General features: G+C 41.9%; 1 protein-coding gene across 3 annotated transcripts in view; it reads left to right on the forward strand.

Moving 5' to 3' along the window:
* LOC139537966 (roquin-2-like) overlaps nucleotides 1–13,822 on the forward strand; it is a 48,149-nt gene that overhangs the window by 1,052 nt on the left and 33,275 nt on the right. For all 3 annotated transcript variants that reach the window (XM_071339895.1, XM_071339904.1, XM_071339887.1), the window contains exons 2-3: nucleotides 9,625–9,947; nucleotides 10,643–10,760. In XM_071339895.1, the coding sequence (XP_071195996.1) occupies nucleotides 9,717–9,947; nucleotides 10,643–10,760 (349 nt within the window). In that variant the 5' untranslated portion in view covers nucleotides 9,625–9,716. The remainder of the gene's footprint in view (nucleotides 1–9,624; nucleotides 9,948–10,642; nucleotides 10,761–13,822) is intronic.

Genomic DNA, 13,822 nt, shown 5'->3' on the forward strand with positions numbered 1-13,822 from the left:
CAAATGGATTATGTTTGAAAGTCACTCTACTAATTAAATTGTAAAATGTTGACCTCAGAATAGATATCTAAACTGATAAACAAAAACAGGAAATAAACACTTTGGTTCTTTTTGAACCCAGGAAGAGGAAACAAGCTTGTTTTGTTGTTTTTCCTACAAACAGTTTGTTTTGAAAGGACCATGATTCAGATAACGAGGGGTTCTGAGCAAAGAGCAAGCTATACCGTGCAAAGGAATATAATATTGAACTATTCATTCAGGGGGTAGTGAGGGAATGGTGATTAGGTTTGTGGCGGTCTTTTTTCATGACTCAAATAGACAGTAATGACTGTGACTCATTGAAGCCCACTCTGCTGGCAATGTTCCGTATTCCATATTCTATATTCCACACAAACACACATGCACACACACCTATGCATGCACCTGTGCACACATTCTCTCTCTCTCGCTCTCTTTCTCTCTCTCTCTCTCTCTCTCTGTCTCTGTATTTCTCGCTCTCTCTGTCTCTCTCTCGCTCTCTCTCTGTCTCTCTCTCTGTATTTCTCGCTCGCTCTCTCTCTCTCTCTCTTTCTAAACCTCTCGCTCTTTATTTCTCCCTCTCTCTCTCTCTCTCTCTCTCTCTCTCTCTCTCTCTCTCTCTCTCTCTCTCTCTCTCTCTCTCTCTCTCTCTCTCTCTCTCTCTCTCTCTCTCTCTCTCTCACACACACACTCTTATAAAACAACCCTACTACTGGAGCTAACCTCCTCACATTCCAGGGGTTCAGGTTCTACCTCTGCCCAAAGGGAGGAGGAGGACCAACTAACATGAGGGCCTGTCCATCAGCAGACTCACAGATGATCCATTTAGAATGCCAGGCAGTCCTTTAGGTTCTAGAACACCTGCTGTTCTGTTGAGGCACATAGGGGACTCTTCGGGAGCCAACCGGGAACTCTATGGGGCCATGTGAGGACTGACTGGGGCATACAGTATGTGTGAGGAGAGCCAAATGTAAGGGGCCAAATGTGTATAGCCACATGTTAAATGTAAATTATCTGCTGGTGGAAGACTGTATGTCTGGACACCGCGCACCCTGGGCCACTTGGATGGTGTGTGTGTGTGTGTGTGTGTGTGTGTGTGTGTGTGTGTGTGTGTGTGTGTGTGTGTGTGTGTGTGTGTGTGTGTGTGTGTGTGTGTGTGTAGGAGGACAGATATCCCCTTTTCTCACCCACAGTAGTCACAAGATGATGAGCATGCCATTTCCTCTTGTTTATATATAGTTTATCACATCAGCTACTGATTGTATAAGATTCTATATCACGAGGAGATCAGGGCCAGTCTTTGCCTATCTGCTACTTTAGGCGAGACTGACAAACGCTGCCTCCCGCAAAACTAAAATAGTCCCAGTAAGCAAAATGACGTTGAAAAGACGTCTAAAAGACATCTAAAATACGTATTTTCCAGAAGTTGAAGTTAGGTTCAATTTAGGTTCTGAATGAAAGGTGAAAAGGTATTTTCCATATATTTAAAATACATCTTTTCCAAGACGTTGAAAAGGCATATTTTCTGGACGTTTAAAAATATGTATTTTCTGGATGTTAAAAATATATATTTTCCTGATGTTGAAATCAGGCTCATTTTTGTTTCTGAATGAAAGTTGAAAATAAGTAATTTATAAATGTCTATGTTTTGGCCAAATCAAGGCTGGTCAAGACCGGACAAAATCTGAACCAAACATAGACAATGTCTGTGGATGTGGAAATCAAGGCCAGTCTGGAACTGCACCAAAAAGAGAGGTCCAATCGGCATCGGCCTGTGCTTACTGAGGTGTAGCTTACCATGTTGTCTGAAATTGAATTTTATGAATGCCCATCAATGTGGTAAGCCTACTGTTTGTAAAACACCAAAGAACCTTGTCAGTACAGGACCAAAAAAATACATCCAAAAGAGGTCGGCTCATGCTTACTGGGGTGTAGCCTACCATGTCGGCCATCCATGTGGTAGGCCCATTTTTTGTAAAACAGGCCATTGCATTGACTTTATTAGTCCTGTTTGCTGTGACTAATCAATTTGACTATTTTAAACTCTGAATATCAGCTACCCAACTCTATCAGGAGTTATCGCGAGCCTATTTGCAATGTGTTTACACAGCGGGAAATGCAGAAGTATTTTATTTTTCGCTATGATCAGCTATGTCAAAAAATTTACGGTATGTCATAAATGTACTATACAAACTTGAAACCACTGATCATAATAATGGGATGAAACTCCTGGACAATAGTTGTGATTGTCCATTTTACTTTGACCTGTACCGTTTTTAGGATATGTTGTTTATTAACATGACAGCACATTTTTTTGATTGATCGCCATTTGGGTTAGGCTATTTGATCGGAGAAACCTCATGATGTCAAAAGTGTCAGTCTCATTACATCGACATACATTTTATCTCCAGCCTGTAGGCTACAGAAAATGCCACATACTATTTCAACCATATCGTATATCTGCTCCATGATTTATGTGAGATAAAAAAATTTAAGGAACGATGGTGGATCGCTGCAGAGATGCGTCTCTCCAACAGCAGCATGGAGACGCACGCTGGGAATGGACAAGCAAAATGTTTTGCGCCCCTGCCTTTAACAAAGTGGCCACTGCTTATCAACGGGCGGCACCAGCGTTCACCTAAAAAGCTCATACGCCACTGGTTGAGAGATATTGTCATAGTTTTTAGGCAGAATTATGTGAGGTTTTATGTGTTGTTGTTCGTGGTGCGTCTTGGTCAATTTATCTCAGAAAATGCCGCTCTCGTCTTTCTGCCACCCTAGGCGGCCCCCTAAACATTCATGAGGAGATGTTTTAAATGATCTGTGGCACCCCGAACAACAGGATATGTCGCTGTAGCTTACAGTCAGAAACAGGTGGTTTCAACGAGACACTGAATCACTCACTGTGGTTCAAATTGTATTTGCGGTTTCCCCGCCCAGAGGCTTCGGCGCGTCACCAAATCTAACTTCAGCTCTCCAAAAACGTTCCCCCGGTAGCTTTTACATACGTTTTCACTTTAGTCCGCGAGCCAGTGACTGAGCCCTCGCGGAAACATGACGCGCAAGATCAGCACAGAGTTGTTCACGCGGGAGAGGCAATGTGGACACCGCGCACCCTGGGCCACTTGGATGGTGTGTAATTTAGTTGGAAAAAAAGCTTGACCAGCTTGATCTTTTAGTAGATAGATTTGTAGGCATGCATATACTTTATGCAACGTTTCATTTTCTAGTTGTGTGAGATTCGTGAGTTGAGTTAATTGTTGTTTTTACTACATAATGGCATTTTCTAGTTAATGATGGACACAGCCAGCCAAGAATGCACGCACGCACACGCGAAGGCACGCATACACTTTCCTGACCTTAGGGTCACGGTGGATGGTGTCTCCCTCTCTCTGCACAATGATTGATTGTGAACAGTAGTGCGTTCCTTTGTTGCATAACTGAACTCAGCATTGCAGTAAGATAGTACAGGTCTAGCCTGGTAGAGCCATCTCTGGGCCTGCCTGATGCAACTTCCTCATGCCATGCATTGGGTGAGGGGTAATGATGGAGCAGTTGGTTCCACCCAGCAGTTACAGGTCTGTCGGTGCAGCTGTTGCATGAAGGAAAGTTCATTCCGTCGTGGCTCCTGGGTGCTTTTCTTGCTTTGTACAGAACCCCGTGATCTAAACTAAAGCCTTGCACAGGCTTGCTAATTGGCCAGATCGTCTGCAGCAATGATCCTTATCCATTTGGCTAATATTGGCTGTATGAGCATATTCTCTCTATCTCTGTCTGAACCAGACTCTGGCTTTACTGGAGACGTTGATATGGCGAATCTCCTGCCCATGAAGCAGCCATTCAACTTGCCATTCACTAGCTTTTCAAGGTTAACAATTATTTACTGCCGTCATGGCCGGTATGTATTTCCATAAAAGGTTGAAAATAAAAAGGTCTATTCGGCACGTCCAATCGTTCACGTCCCAAGGATCCCGGACAGCACTAACCTTACTGCCTACAAATCTACAATACAAAGGATGGTGCCGTAGAGGCATTTTTTCGGTTGCATGTACATTTTTATTTAGACCTTTTTTGAAAGTGCATACCGGCTGTGACAGCAGTAATTGACTATAGCTGCTAATCGAAACTCCATATTTGGTGAGTAACTTAGGTATTTTGACATTATTAAGCTTGAAACACTGCTTAATCGCAAGTTAAATGGCTGCTTCCTGGGCTTAAAGGAGTTTGCCATATAAAGACAGATTCTGGTTAAATCCCTGTCTCTCTCTGTGTGCCCATACTGATCCTGTTGCTGTCTTGGGTTTCACTCTGAGGATTTATAACCCTGTGCCCTGTAGCGGAGTGCAGAGAGAGAGAGAGAGAGAGAGAGAGAGAGAGAGAGAGAGAGAGAGAGAGAGAGAGAGAGAGAGAGAGAGAGAGAGAGAGAGAGAGAGAGAGAGAGAGAGAGAGAGAGAGAGAGAGAGAGAGAGAGAGAGAGAGAGAGAGAGAGAGAGAGAGAGAGAGAGAGAGAGAGAGAGAGAGAGAGAGAGAGAGAGAGAGAGAGAGAGAGAGAGAGAGAGAGAGAGAGAGAGAGAGAGAGAGAGAGAGAGAGAGAGAGAGAGAGAGAGAGAGAGAGAGAGAGAGAGAGAGAGAGAGAGAGAGAGAAGAGAGAGAGAGAGAGAGAGAGAGAGAGAGAGAGAGAGAGAGAGAGAGAGAGAGAGAGAGAGAGAGAGAGAGAGAGAGAGAGAGAGAGAGAGAGAGAGAGAGAGAGAGAGAGAGAGAGAGAGAGAGAGAGAGAGAGAGAGAGAGAGAGAGAGAGAGAGAGAGAGAGAGAGAGAGAGAGCTGCGCCCAGAAACGAGCCCTCTCAGTCAGCTGGTGTTGGACCTAACCAACCAAGCTGACACCAGCACTGCTTCAAAACAAAGAATTCCAATAAACAAAATCATGAACCAATCAAAGGACTCATATTTACAACATTGGAAAAACGAAACAAAATCCCAAAGCCGACTAAATTGCTATCTGACCCTAAACAGAGAATATGAATTGGCTGAATATCTCTACTCTGTCAGAGATTCGAAGCAGAGACAGATCCTTACCAAGTACAGGCTGAGTGACCACCGATTGGCAATAGAAACCGGCAGACATAAAAAGACATGGCTACCCAAAGAGGAGCGTGTATGTGGTCACTGCACGACAGGGGAGGTAGAAACAGAGATGCACTTTCTCCTTTACTGTGATAAATATTCCTCACCAAGAGATTCATTATTCACAGAAATGACTACATTTATTCCAAATTTTAACTTATTAAACCCAGAGGAAAAACTAAAAATACTCATGGGCGAAGGAGCAATGGCTCCTCTTGCAGCCAAATATGTATTTGCCTGCCATAGCCTGAGGGACACTGAATAATAACATCTGCATAGTAAGCAGTAACTTACTTATTATGACTGTTATTGTTTTTACTGTTATTGTTATTAGTATTATTATTGTTGTCTATCATTCCAAATAGTAATGGTATGGGTGGTAATGGTAATGATAGCAGTTTAAAGATGGTGGTGGTGGTAGTGGTGCATTACACCATACATAACATTCGACTATTGACTGTTACCATTTTATTGTTACTATTTTTATATTTAATTTTGTATTATTATTTACTGCCATTCTATATTATTATTTGTCATTGTTTTAATTGTATTACAATGTATATTGTATACATTGTTGCTTTGGCAATATTGACACAATGTTTTTCATGCCAATAAAGCAGCTTGAATTTTGAATTTTTTGAGAGAGAGAGAGAGAGAGAGAGAGAGAGAGAGAGAGAGAGAGAGAGAGAGAGAGAGAGAGAGAGAGAGAGAGAGAGAGAGAGAGAGAGAGAGAGAGAGAGAGAGAGAGAGAGAGAGAGAGAGAGAGAGAGAGAGAGAGAGAGAGAGAGAGAGAGAGAGAGAGAGAGAGAGAGAGAGAGAGAGAGAGAGAGAGAGAGAGAGAGAGGCTGAGCCCAGAAACGAGCCCTCTCAGTCAGCTGGTGTTGGACCTAACCAACCAAGCTGACACCAGCACTGCTTCAAAACAAAGAATTCCAATAAACAAAATCATGAACCAATCAAAGGACTCATATTTACAACATTGGAAAAACGAAACAAAATCCCAAAGCCGACTAAATTGCTATCTGACCCTAAACAGAGAATATGAATTGGCTGAATATCTCTACTCTGTCAGAGATTCGAAGCAGAGACAGATCCTTACCAAGTACAGGCTGAGTGACCACCGATTGGCAATAGAAACCGGCAGACATAAAAAGACATGGCTACCCAAAGAGGAGCGTGTATGTGGTCACTGCACGACAGGGGAGGTAGAAACAGAGATGCACTTTCTCCTTTACTGTGATAAATATTCCTCACCAAGAGATTCATTATTCACAGAAATGACTACATTTATTCCAAATTTTAACTTATTAAACCCAGAGGAAAAACTAAAAATACTCATGGGCGAAGGAGCAATGGCTCCTCTTGCAGCCAAATATGTATTTGCCTGCCATAGCCTGAGGGACACTGAATAATAACATCTGCATAGTAAGCAGTAACTTACTTATTATGACTGTTATTGTTTTTACTGTTATTGTTATTAGTATTATTATTGTTGTCTATCATTCCAAATAGTAATGGTATGGGTGGTAATGGTAATGATAGCAGTTTAAAGATGGTGGTGGTGGTAGTGGTGCATTACACCATACATAACATTCGACTATTGACTGTTACCATTTTATTGTTACTATTTTTATATTTAATTTTGTATTATTATTTACTGCCATTCTATATTATTATTTGTCATTGTTTTAATTGTATTACAATGTATATTGTATACATTGTTGCTTTGGCAATATTGACACAATGTTTTTCATGCCAATAAAGCAGCTTGAATTTTGAATTTTTTGAGAGAGAGAGAGAGAGAGAGAGAGAGAGAGAGAGAGAGAGAGAGAGAGAGAGAGAGAGAGAGAGAGAGAGAGAGAGAGAGAGAGAGAGAGAGAGAGAGAGAGAGAGAGAGAGAGAGAGAGAGAGAGAGAGAGAGAGAGAGAGAGAGAGAGAGAGAGAGAGAGAGAGAGAGAGAGCTGAGCCCAGAAACGAGCCCTCTCAGTCAGCTGGTGTTGGACCTAACCAACCAAGCTGACACCAGCACTGCTTCAAAACAAAGAATTCCAATAAACAAAATCATGAACCAATCAAAGGACTCATATTTACAACATTGGAAAAACGAAACAAAATCCCAAAGCCGACTAAATTGCTATCTGACCCTAAACAGAGAATATGAATTGGCTGAATATCTCTACTCTGTCAGAGATTCGAAGCAGAGACAGATCCTTACCAAGTACAGGCTGAGTGACCACCGATTGGCAATAGAAACCGGCAGACATAAAAAGACATGGCTACCCAAAGAGGAGCGTGTATGTGGTCACTGCACGACAGGGGAGGTAGAAACAGAGATGCACTTTCTCCTTTACTGTGATAAATATTCCTCACCAAGAGATTCATTATTCACAGAAATGACTACATTTATTCCAAATTTTAACTTATTAAACCCAGAGGAAAAACTAAAAATACTCATGGGCGAAGGAGCAATGGCTCCTCTTGCAGCCAAATATGTATTTGCCTGCCATAGCCTGAGGGACACTGAATAATAACATCTGCATAGTAAGCAGTAACTTACTTATTATGACTGTTATTGTTTTTACTGTTATTGTTATTAGTATTATTATTGTTGTCTATCATTCCAAATAGTAATGGTATGGGTGGTAATGGTAATGATAGCAGTTTAAAGATGGTGGTGGTGGTAGTGGTGCATTACACCATACATAACATTCGACTATTGACTGTTACCATTTTATTGTTACTATTTTTATATTTAATTTTGTATTATTATTTACTGCCATTCTATATTATTATTTGTCATTGTTTTAATTGTATTACAATGTATATTGTATACATTGTTGCTTTGGCAATATTGACACAATGTTTTTCATGCCAATAAAGCAGCTTGAATTTTGAATTTTTTGAGAGAGAGAGAGAGAGAGAGAGAGAGAGAGAGAGAGAGAGAGAGAGAGAGAGAGAGAGAGAGAGAGAGAGAGAGAGAGAGAGAGAGAGAGAGAGAGAGAGAGAGAGAGAGAGAGAGAGAGAGAGAGAGAGAGAGAGAGAGAGAGAGAGAGAGAGAGAGAGAGAGAGAGAGAGAGAGAGAGAGAGAGAGAGAGAGAGAGAGAGAGAGAGAGAGAGAAGCTGAGCCCAGAAACGAGCCCTCTCAGTCAGCTGGTGTTGGACCTAACCAACCAAGCTGACACCAGCACTGCTTCAAAACAAAGAATTCCAATAAACAAAATCATGAACCAATCAAAGGACTCATATTTACAACATTGGAAAAACGAAACAAAATCCCAAAGCCGACTAAATTGCTATCTGACCCTAAACAGAGAATATGAATTGGCTGAATATCTCTACTCTGTCAGAGATTCGAAGCAGAGACAGATCCTTACCAAGTACAGGCTGAGTGACCACCGATTGGCAATAGAAACCGGCAGACATAAAAAGACATGGCTACCCAAAGAGGAGCGTGTATGTGGTCACTGCACGACAGGGGAGGTAGAAACAGAGATGCACTTTCTCCTTTACTGTGATAAATATTCCTCACCAAGAGATTCATTATTCACAGAAATGACTACATTTATTCCAAATTTTAACTTATTAAACCCAGAGGAAAAACTAAAAATACTCATGGGCGAAGGAGCAATGGCTCCTCTTGCAGCCAAATATGTATTTGCCTGCCATAGCCTGAGGGACACTGAATAATAACATCTGCATAGTAAGCAGTAACTTACTTATTATGACTGTTATTGTTTTTACTGTTATTGTTATTAGTATTATTATTGTTGTCTATCATTCCAAATAGTAATGGTATGGGTGGTAATGGTAATGATAGCCAGTGTGTAAATCAGACTGATAGGATCATGCCATGGTAGAGCACCTCCATGATCTTTAGCCAGCCAAAGGAGGCCTCTCCACCTGCTTGCCCAGGAGGAGGCATGATGGAAGGGCAGGGAAGGCATCAGAGAGAGGGTGGAGCTGCAGCAGAATGGGTGGGGTTGTGGGTGTGTGACCAACTGGGGTTCTAATTTCGTGGCGCAGGTGCTCCCTAATTTCGTGGTCCGTTGAGCTAAAGCCTATGCATTAGACCAAGCAGTTAACACAAGTCTACAGAGGGTAGTGGGCAATGGATGAGAGATGTGTAGAAGAGAGTGAGATTGAGGGAAAGAAAGATAGCGTTGAGAGATTGCCGCTCCCCGCTCTACTTTCTTTTCCAAGATTGTGATTGTGAAACAGCTACAACGTTTATAGCCACTAGGGGACAGATTTATGGAGCATTGCACCTGGGCAGTTGGCACCTTTTTGTGTTTGCAAGGCAATGAAAGACAAAAAATGACACTAAAACTCAACAGGCCAGTTTCCCAGACACAAATTAAAAGCCTAGTCCAGGACTAAAAAGCTTGCTCAATGGAGGAGCAATGGAGTGCAGGATTTCTCTGGCGATGACCAGTCTGCAGCTGACCTGCACTCTAACCTACTTTCTTTCTTCTTCTATACCAGTTGTCAGTGAGCTGTCGGGGCGTGGCGGCATGCGATCTCCCTGAGCAAGACAGCGCCCCCCAGAGGTGACAGCAGGGAGGACAGGCAGCAGGATGCCAGTGCAGGCGGCCCAGTGGACAGAGTTCCTCTCCTGCCCCATCTGCTACAACGAGTTTGACAGCAGCGGCCACAAGCCCATCAGTCTGGGCTGCTCGCACACTGTGTGTAAGACCTGTCTGCAGAAGCTGCACCGCAAGGCCTGTCCCTTCGACCAGACAGCCATCAACACTGACATCGACCTCCTGCCAGTCAACAGTGCCCTGCTACAGCTGGTGGGAGCTCAGGTGGGCACAGCATGTCTTTTTGTTGTTGTTGTTGTGGTTCTTCTGATGATGATGATACTTATGATAATGATTGTGATGGTAATGATGATGATTGTGAAAATTATGATGATACAGATGATGATGATGATTGTGATGATAATGATGATTGTGATGATAATGATGATACTGATGATGATGATGATTGTGATGATAATGATGATACTGATGAAGATGATGATGATACTGATGATAATGATGATTGTGATGATGATGATTGTGATGATAATTATAATGATTGTGATGATACTGATTATGATGATGATTGTGAAGATAATGATGATGATTGTGAAGATAATAATGATACTGATGATGATATTGATGATACTGATGATGGTGATGATTGTGATGATGATGATTGTGATGATAATGATGATACTGATGACGGTGATGATTGTGATGACAATGATGACGATAATGATAATGATGAGGGTGATGATTATGATGATGATTGTGAAGATAATGATGATATCGATGATGAAAATGATGACGATAATGATTATACTGATGATGATTATAACGATGATATCGATGATGATGATGATGACGATGAGAGTGATGATGATGATGATGATGATGATTGTGATGATAATGATGATTGTGATGATAATGATGTTACGGATGATGATGAGAGTGATAATGATGTTGTGTGTTCCCAGGCTGTGGAGTCCCAGCCTGTGACTCTGAGCAGTGCTGTGGAGGTAGGGCATTATGAGGTGTGCAAGGTGTGTGTGGAGGAGCTGGCTCTCTATCTCAAACCCATCAGTGGAGGAAAAGGTACCAGAACACAGAGATTTGGTGATAAATGCATCTGTGTGTGTGTGTGTGTGTGTGTGTGTGTGTGTGTGTGTGTGTGTGTGTGTGTGTGTGTGTGTGTGTGTGTGTGTGTGTGTGTGTGTGTGTGTGTGTGTGTGTGTGTGTGAGCGTGTGCAGTTCAGGTTAGGGAAACACAGTATTTCCTGTTATTCTCAGGGTCTGAGCTTAATGTGGTGGTAACGTTTGCATCAGAGCATGTAGAAGCAGCTAGAACCAGGAAGCCCATGCGCTCTGTAAGGCCATACAGAACTTGGGCCACCAACACAAACCCCACATTACATCAATAGGAAATGTAATGATCTGTGTCGAAAGTAGTTTGAGTTAAATGCGTTTAATTTAAAGGAGTCCTTCAATTAGATGACAAGAAAAAAGTATATTTACGAAATGTGAAGAAGTTAAACTAACAACATGACTTTACCCTGCATGTCATTTCAAATTGCATATATCATGATACCTCATTCTCAGAATAACAGTATATTGCAGAGTAGATCATCTGTTTCAAATACTTTAGTTTATTTATTTTCTTAAAACTACACTGTTGGTTAAGGGCTTGTAAGTAAACATTTCACGGTAAGGTCTACCTACACCTGTTGTATTCAGTGCATGTGACAAATACAATTTGATTTGATATTTTATTTGGTAATTGCATGGTGGAGGATGGAAAATCCTTCTCCCAGGACCCATAAAACGCTGTGTGACGGGCAGTAAACCTTGAGTCCTGTTTTCCCATCAGTGCTTTTAAAAGCCAATAACTGAGGAGTAGTGCTCCGTTTATTGGGTTAATTCACCTGGAAAGCTGAGAACGCAGTTCAATCCCTCGACAGCTTTGTCAACTGTTTTTGTGGTGATCACAGAATTGGAGAGGGGACAGTGGTCATCCATCCCTGGTCTTTAATAGACTCACTCTAATAAAGGGTTTTAAGACACTTTTGTCAGCACTTTGTCCTGCTATGTGACATTTATTAGAGGATGAGAGGGGTTTTCTACTGCGGGCAGCACTAACAGACTACATAAATGCAGTTTTGTTTTAGACTAGGATTACATTTTAGCTCTGGTAAACAATAAGAGTTTGGGAAATTGTCTCTGTATTAGTATGTCAGTGTGTGTGTGTGTGTGTGTGTGTGTCTGTGTGTGTGTGTTTCTGTACATGTGTCTGTGTGTGTGTGTGTTTCTGTACATGTGTCTGTGTGTGTGTGTTTCTGTACATGTGTCTGTGTGTGTGTGTTTCTGTACATGTGTCTGTGTTTCTGTACATGTGTCTGTGTTTCTGTTCATGTGTCTGTGTGTCTGTACATGTGTCTATGTTTCTGTACATGTGTCTGTGTGTCTGTGTTTCTGTTCATGTGTCTGTGTGTCTGTGTTTCTGTACATGTGTCTGTGTGTCTGTTCATGTGTCTGTGTGTCTGTACATGTGTCTGTGTGTCTGTACATGTGTATGTGTGTCTGTGTGTCTGTGTTTCTGTACATGTGTCTGTGTGTCTGTGTTTCTGTACATGTGTCTGTGTGTCTGTACATGTGTCTGTGTGTCTGTACATGTTTCTGTACATGTGTCTGTGTGTCTGTGTTTCTGTACATATGTTTGTGTTTTTGTTCATGTGTCTGTGTCTCTGTACATGTGTCTGTGTTTCTGTACATGTGTCTGTGTGTCTGTGTTTCTGTACATATGTTTGTGTTTTTGTTCATGTGTCTGTGTGTCTGTGTCTCTGTACATGTGTCTGTGTTTCTGTACATGTGTCTGTGTGTCTGTGTTTCTGTTCATGTGTCTGTGTGTCTGTGTTTCTGTACATGTGTCTGTGTGTCTGTTCATGTGTCTGTGTGTCTGTACATGTGTCTGTGTGTCTGTACATGTGTATGTGTGTCTGTGTGTCTGTGTTTCTGTACATGTGTCTGTGTGTCTGTGTTTCTGTACATGTGTCTGTGTGTCTGTACATGTGTCTGTGTGTCTGTACATGTTTCTGTACATGTGTCTGTGTGTCTGTGTTTCTGTACATATGTTTGTGTTTTTGTTCATGTGTCTGTGTCTCTGTACATGTGTCTGTGTTTCTGTACATGTGTCTGTGTGTCTGTGTTTCTGTTCATGTGTCTGTGTGTCTGTGTTTCTGTACATGTGTCTGTGTGTCTGTACATGTGTCTGTGTGTCTGTACATGTGTATGTGTGTCTGTGTGTCTGTGTTTCTGTACATGTGTCTGTGTGTCTGTGTTTCTGTACATGTGTCTGTGTGTCTGTACATGTGTCTGTGTGTCTGTACATGTGTCTGTGTGTCTGTGTTTCTGTACATGTGTCTGTGTTTCTGTACATGTGTGTCTGTGTTTCTGTACATGTGTCTGTGTGTCTGTACATGTGTCTGTGTGTCTGTTCATGTGTCTGTGTGTCTGTGTTTCTGTACATGTGTCTGTGTGTCTGTGTTTCTGTACATGTGTCTGTGTGTCTGTACATGTGTCTGTGTGTCTGTACATGTGTCTGTGTGTCTGTGTTTCTGTACATGTGTCTGTACGTGTGTCTGTGTGTCTGTGTTTCTGTACATGTGTCTGTGTGTCTGTACATGTGTCTGTGTGTCTATGTGTCTGTGTGTCTGTGTTTCTGTTCATGTGTCTGTGTGTCTGTGTTTCTGTACATGTGTCTGTGTGTCTGTGTTTCTGTACATGTGTCTGTTTTTCTGTTCATGTGTTTGTGTGTCTGTGTTTCTGTACATGTGTCTGTGTGTCTGTGTTTCTGTACATGTGTCTGTGTGTCTGTGTTTGTGTTTCTATTCATGTGTCTGTGTTTCTGTTCGTGATTCTGTTAATGTGTCTGTGTTTCTGTACATGTGTCTGTGTGTCTGTGTTTCTGTACATGTGTCTTGTCTGTGTGTCTGTGTTTCTGTTCATGTGTCTGTGTTTCTGTACATGTGTTTGTGTGTCTGTGTGTCTGTGTTTCTGTACATGTGTCTGTGTGTCTGTGTTTCTGTACATGTGTCTGTGTGTCTGTGTTTCTGTTCATGTGTCTGTGTGTCTGTGTTTCTGTTCGTGATTCTGTTAATGTG

The sequence above is a fragment of the Salvelinus alpinus genome, chromosome 1 (genome assembly GCF_045679555.1).
Source record: "Salvelinus alpinus chromosome 1, SLU_Salpinus.1, whole genome shotgun sequence".
In the NCBI taxonomy this organism is placed as follows: Eukaryota; Metazoa; Chordata; class Actinopteri; order Salmoniformes; family Salmonidae; genus Salvelinus; species Salvelinus alpinus.